The sequence below is a fragment of the Drosophila eugracilis genome, unplaced genomic scaffold (genome assembly GCF_018153835.1).
Source record: "Drosophila eugracilis isolate 14026-0451.02 unplaced genomic scaffold, ASM1815383v1 contig_1105, whole genome shotgun sequence".
NCBI lineage: Eukaryota > Metazoa > Arthropoda > Insecta > Diptera > Drosophilidae > Drosophila > Drosophila eugracilis.
Window position 1 is genome coordinate 31,626 of NW_024571882.1, and position 6,178 is coordinate 37,803.

General features: G+C 52.1%; 1 protein-coding gene across 1 annotated transcript; it reads left to right on the forward strand.

Annotated features, from left to right (window-relative positions):
* Positions 1–1,509: 1,509 nt before the first annotated feature.
* Positions 1,510–5,221, forward strand: LOC121529787. Its single transcript, XM_041817743.1, has 3 exons — positions 1,510–1,902; positions 2,248–4,373; positions 4,462–5,221. The coding sequence occupies exons 1-3, from the start codon at positions 1,510–1,512 to the stop codon at positions 5,219–5,221; spliced, it is 3,279 nt and encodes a 1,092-aa protein (XP_041673677.1).
* Positions 5,222–6,178: the final 957 nt, after the last annotated feature.

Genomic DNA, 6,178 nt, shown 5'->3' on the forward strand with positions numbered 1-6,178 from the left:
CTGCGATTTCACCTGAAGGTACCCATCGCCACAGGGAAACCTTCGACGACTCCAAAATCTTCGCCACTCGGTTGCCAACTAACTGCTTGTACCGGCAGTGGATGCTGCCAATCCATTTCAGCACCGTTTTTGAGTCCGTCCATAATACCGTCTCGCTGATGTCCACACTGTGCTCCTCCTTGACTGTGTCCATCAGTCTGGTTTCCATCCAACTTTCCATCTCGAAGAAGTCCTCCACCATCTGTTCCATCGTATCAACCATTGACACGGCTAGTAGGCTGGTTGCGGTTGCGGCCGCAAACGGTCCCTCTCTGGCAAACCGCCTCGTCCTAAATGGCAAACCCAAATGTCCATGGTCCAGACCGATGAGCAGCTTAGGCACCGCCTTGGTGTAGGGCTTCAATGGCAGACGACTATCCTTATGCACGCCACTGGGAATCCTTCAACGACCCAAAAATCTCTTCCACTCGGTTGCCAACAAACTGTTTGTACCCGCGGTGAGTGCTGCCGATCCATCTCAGCACCCTTTTTGAGTCCGTCCATAATACCGTCTCGCTGATGTACACACTGTGCTCCTCCTTGACTGTGTGTTTATCAGTCTGGTTTTCATCCAACTTTCCATCTCGAAGAAGTCCTCCACCATCTGTTCCATCGTATCAACCATTGACAAGGCTAGTAGGTTGGATCGATTGCTAACCTAGCCAAATGACATGACTGGCGCCGTGCTACATATTAACTTTGCACATCGCTAAATTCAGGAATTGACTTGACGATATTTAACAGTATTTCGCACGGCCCCACTGTTGGACTTTCACTTAACGTTATATTTGAACTATTTAATTAGGTTATCGTTCCTTGAGGACCGTAGAAACGGAATAAGTAACTCCCAACATAACTTCCCAGTGAAAAGGAAGAATACCCTTGGCAATCGCCTGGCATCCCAGTGGAATCCAGCCATATGGATACTAATCTCTCTACAGCTGTGACGTCACATGGGTGTCTTGAAATGATTCGAGTGTTTCGGGTGTCTTCAACTGATCTGAGTGTTTCGGGTGTCTTCAGCTGGGGGTAATTGACCGTGTTTGGGAAGAGCTTGCATTACTTTCGGTTGCTTTGAAAGAGAAGTAAGCGTTTAAAACAAAAACAGTTACCTTTACAAAAATTTTACGACCAAATTACTAAGATCATGTCGCGGAACGGATTAGGCTATCGATAGTCAGGATTTTTATGAAGTCAGTATTTAGTTTAGGTTATTTGGTCGCACTAAAATCGGGTAAAAAGGAATACAATATTTGGCGGGTAAAACACAACGATTTGCGCCATCACAGAAAGGGGAAGAGAAACTGCGGTATGTAGGATAAGTAATTATGTATCAGGTTAAGAACAATTGTCTTTTAGAATAAAACGCTCGTTACACATCACTTCAACAATTGTCCTATTTGCGAGTGTTATAAGGCATTCCCGTGATCGGCCAAGCGGTGACAAATTCTTTTATTCGCACTCTGCAAGATGATGCCCACGAATCACTCACCCAGGCGGAGCCCCAGGCTGGAAGCCTCGGGCGTTCCCGCAACTGCGACCACCACGGCCACAGCAACTGGCACCGCGACCAGCTCTGCGAGTGTGGCTGGTGATCGGCAGAGGCCACAGACTCCGAAGGAAAGTGGAACAGCCGCCAGGAAAGCGGCAAGTAACCTGCAGCCCGAAGCGACGGGGCAGACTACGGATTCCACAACTGTAGTGGCGGCCTTAATGGAAAGGATCGCACGTCTGGAGTCGGAGCTGGGGAAGGCAAGAGCAAGTGGAGGACAAGCAGAGGCCGCCAGAGATCCCGGTGGAATCAGGGCACGCGGCGTTGGAGTGAGCGGTGCAGCGAATACACCGCCATGTTTGCCGGCACAAGTAAGTGCAAATTTGCCGCCACAATGGAGTGCGAATTTGGCGCCGACGCTTGGCGGCCATTGGGCAAACGGGCAACCTGTGTCGACAACAACAATACCGCGCTATTCTCCGCCATCTTGTGTGACTGCCGCAGCACAGCCGGTGCTAGGTTATATTCACCCAGAGGTACCTGCGCCATCGCTCATATCATATGGAGCGCCGACGACAAGCATACAAGGATGGACGCCACGCAGACTACCTGACCTTCCCGATTTCGAGGGTCAGCCAGAGGAATGGCCAATATTCCTGTGTGCGTTCACGGAGACAACTGCAGCCTACTAGTGCACCGAGTTGGAAAACAACCAGAGGCTAGTGAAAGCCCTGAAGGGAGAGGCTCGCGAAACAGTGAAGTCGTTGCTCATCTATCCCAGCAACGTACAAGCTGTTATGGAGCAGCTACGATTCCGGTATGGACGCCCGGAGCAACTGATCCGCAGCCAATTGGAGAGCGTGAGCGAAGTGCAGCCGATTCAGGAGGCCAACATCGCGAGGATCGTGCCGTTCGCGACAAAGGTTAGCAACCTGTCAGCGTTCCTGCAGTCGACCGCGACCGGCAGCCAGCACCTAGCCAACCCAACCCTTATGGAGGAGCTGATAGCCAAGTTGCCTCTAAGCAAGAGGTCGGACTGGGCAAGGCACGCGGCCACGATACAGCCGTATCCGACGGTGGCGCACCTGAGCGAGTGGCTCCATGAATTCGCCAAACTGGTGTGCACTGTCACGGACGCCGGAGCCAGGGAACAACCGAAGCGAAGGATTCTGCACGCGAATAGTGTTCGCGAGGAGGAGCAATATGTCGACCGCCCCAGATGCTGCCCTATATGCGAGGGACAGCACCAGGTCAGGGACTGCAAGGACTTCATCAGCGCCTCTACAACGACACGGATCGAGTCCGCGATGAAGCGACGACTGTGCTTCTCGTGCCTGGAGCCCGGACACATGTCCCGGTTCTGCAGGAAGAGCCGCGGATGCAACGTCCTCGGATGCCAGATGAGGCATCACCACCTGCTCCACGAAGTACTTGAACGATCCAAACGGCCGCCAGTCGCAGATGGGGGCCACAGAAGGGATCAGGACCGACAACCGTACAGAGACGGCAACAATCGGAGGGGAGTGCCACGGTCAGTGGATTCCAGCGAAAGGAACCATCCTACGTCAGCCGCAGTTGTAGACGCGCGACGTGAGCGGGATGAAGGGCAATCGGCGTACGATCGCCAGGAGTTGCCGCACCGAAACCTCAACATCGACTCAATTGGATGCCACCTGCTGTTCAGGATTCTACCCGTGACGCTGAACGGCGAGAATACGAAGGTCGACACGTACGCACTGCTGGACGAAGGATCGTCTGTCACACTCATCGACGACGAACTCATCCGCAGCCTGAACCTGAAAGGCGAGAGTCGCCAGCTGAATGTGCAATGGTTTGGTGGAAAATCCGCCAAAGAGCACACGAAGGTGGTCAGCCTGCAGATCAGCGCAGCGGGAAAACCAAAGCGCCATGGGCTGAAAAATGTGTACGGAGTGGCCAATCTGAACCTTCCGATGCAGAGCCTGCGTCAGGAGGATGTACAGGCAGTGAAGGCGAACACGCGTCTGCCGGTGATGCCGTACAACAATGCGACGCCGAGGATCCTAATTGGACTGGATCATGCGCATTTAGGAGTACCCTTCAGAACCAAAAGTTATGGATCTGGAGGGCCGTTTGCAGCAGAAACCGCACTTGGATGGGTGGTATATGGACCGGTGAACGGAAAGCCGAGCTCGCCGCTTTTGAGTTCGTGCCTCCTAGCCGTGCCCCAGGATGATCTTCTGGAGAAGATGATCAGCGACTACTTCGAGACCGAGAATTTCGAAGCGAAGACGGTGCAGCCAGTCGCAGCTGGCAGAGTGGACCTGGAGCCGTCAGTCGGAGATAGCGGCGACGCTCGGGCCCTGAGCACCCTGGAGAAGACGACCAAACGCGTAGGCCAGAGATACGAGACCGGGCTGCTATGGAAGGACGACGAAGTGAGATTGCCGGAGAGCTACAGCATGGCTCTCAGGAGGCTCGTCAACATAGAGCGTAAAATGAAGCGCGATGTGGACTTCGCGTCGGCTTACATCCGGATAATGGACGATTATGTCAAGAAGGGATACGCACGACGACTGGAGGCCCAGGAAGTCCAGAGGTTTCAGGAGGGCAAAGTGTGGTACCTGCCGCACTTCGAAGTGGAAAACCCGAACAAGCCTAGGAAAATCCGGCTGGTTTTCGATGCGGCTGCCAAGGTGGACGGTGTGTCCTTGAATTCAGCGCTATTGAAAGGCCCACAGCGCTACAAGCCCCTCCCAGCAGTGCTCTTCCATTTTCGGGAAGGAGCGGTTGGAGTTTGTGCAGACATCAAGGAGATGTTTCATCAGGTACTGATGCAGCCGAAGGACAGATGCGCCCAGAGGTTTCTGTGGAGAGACGGAGACGACCAGCGAGAGCCGGACGTATACGAGATGGCAGTAATGACAAGGCAGTAATGCCTTGCGGTATAGCAGCACGGACCCGCGAGCAGCCCTGGCCATCAACGAATACCACTACGTGGATGACTACGTCGACAGTTTCGCTAGCGAGGACGAAGCTATCGCCATCTCGACACGGGTGAGAGAAATTCACGCTGAAGCAGGTTTTGATTTGTGCCGATTTACCTCCAGTTCGGCAAGTGTGGTCAGAGCGCTGAACCCACTTGAGTCCATCGCCAGCATCGGATGGACCGAAGCTGAGGAGAAGGTTCTTGGGATGTACTGGCAACCGGCTACCGATGATTTCAAGTTCGGCGTCAAGTACCATCGAGTCCCGAGGAACGTGATGACGGGGGAACGAGTCCCTACCAAGAGGGAGTTCCTAAGCCTGGTGATGTCTACGTTTGACACGATTGGGTTCCTGAGCTGCTACATGGTGACTGCCAAACTGCTGCTGAGGGAGATTTGGCGGAGAGGAGTCAACTGGGACGAGCCGCTACCGGATGAATTGGCCGCAGCCTTCGAGGATTGGCGGCAAGGGATGAGTCGGATCCAGGAGTTCCGATGCCCGCGCCACTACTTTGGCGGCGGACGAGTGCGGACGCTACAGCTGCACATCTTCGTGGACCCACCGGATATACAAACAGTTCGTCGGAAACCGGGTGGCGGAGATTTTGGAATCGACGAGGCGTCGTGGAAGAGGTGTTCACCGGGAAGGATGGAGTACCTCGTTGAGCAGCGGTGCGGACTACCGATCGAGCCAAGACGACTATGCGTCCCGCTTCGAAGCTAGCTGTCCTGGACGTGGTGAATGCGGCTGCTTCACGGGGGTGGGGATGTCGCGGAACGGATTAGGCTATCGATAGTCAGGATTTTTATGAAGTCAGTATTTAGTTTAGGTTATTTGGTCGCACTAAAATCGGGTAAAAAGGAATACAATATTTGGCGGGTAAAACACAACGATTTGCGCCATCACAGAAGGGGAAGAGAAACTGCGGTATGTAGGATAAGTAATTATGTATCAGGTTAAGAACAATTGTCTTTTAGAATAAAACGCTCGTTACACATCACTTCAACAATTGTCCTATTTGCGAGTGTTATAAGGCGTTCCCGTTATCGGCCAAGCCGTGACAGATCAAATTAGCTTTGTTCAGAGTTAATTAGAGTTAGGCAGAGAGTTGTTTCGCAAACTAGCTTGACAACTTTCCTTGCTGGACTAAGAGGAAATTTGAGCTGCATAGTTCGAGCTTTTAAGCCTACAGGATTAGTGGAAGCATATGACATGGCAGTAAAAGAGAGGAGTTTATACTATGCGGAAAATGCAACAAATTAGTTGCAAAACAAAGGAGTCGAGTGGGCAGAGCGATCGCTTTCGGTCAAAATACCAATACCAATACCAAAATAGGGACAATAACTAGCCCCAGAACAGGGACTATTATCGTTACAATCGAAATAACGAGACTACTTATAACCAGTCGAATTACGATAGTAATTACCGTAATCAAAGATTCCCGGCTATCATGGCAAGCGATGACACACTTGGTACGTCGAATGCCGCAGCTAAAATAATCCCCAATAATAACAGATTCCAGACTAACGGACAAAGAATGTTTAATATCGAAACAAAGACAGACGAAACAGAGGCGACACATAACATTGACGAAGAAGGAAATGATTCAGTCAAAAGCCTCAAAGCATAAACAGGCTTCTTGAGCAAATTTTCGATTGGACGCCCAACTACCATCTATAG

Excerpts from the sequence above, each read along its gene's own strand:
- LOC121529787 (XM_041817743.1), top strand. The coding sequence starts at position 1,510 with ATGATGCCCACGAATCACTCACCCAGGCGGAGCCCCAGGCTGGAAGCC. Across the intron at positions 1,903-2,247 it reads CGCCATGTTTGCCGGCACAA|AGGCTAGTGAAAGCCCTGAA; the intron begins GTAAGTGCAAAT and ends GAAAACAACCAG. Across the intron at positions 4,374-4,461 it reads AAGGACAGATGCGCCCAGAG|CAGCACGGACCCGCGAGCAG; the intron begins GTTTCTGTGGAG and ends CTTGCGGTATAG.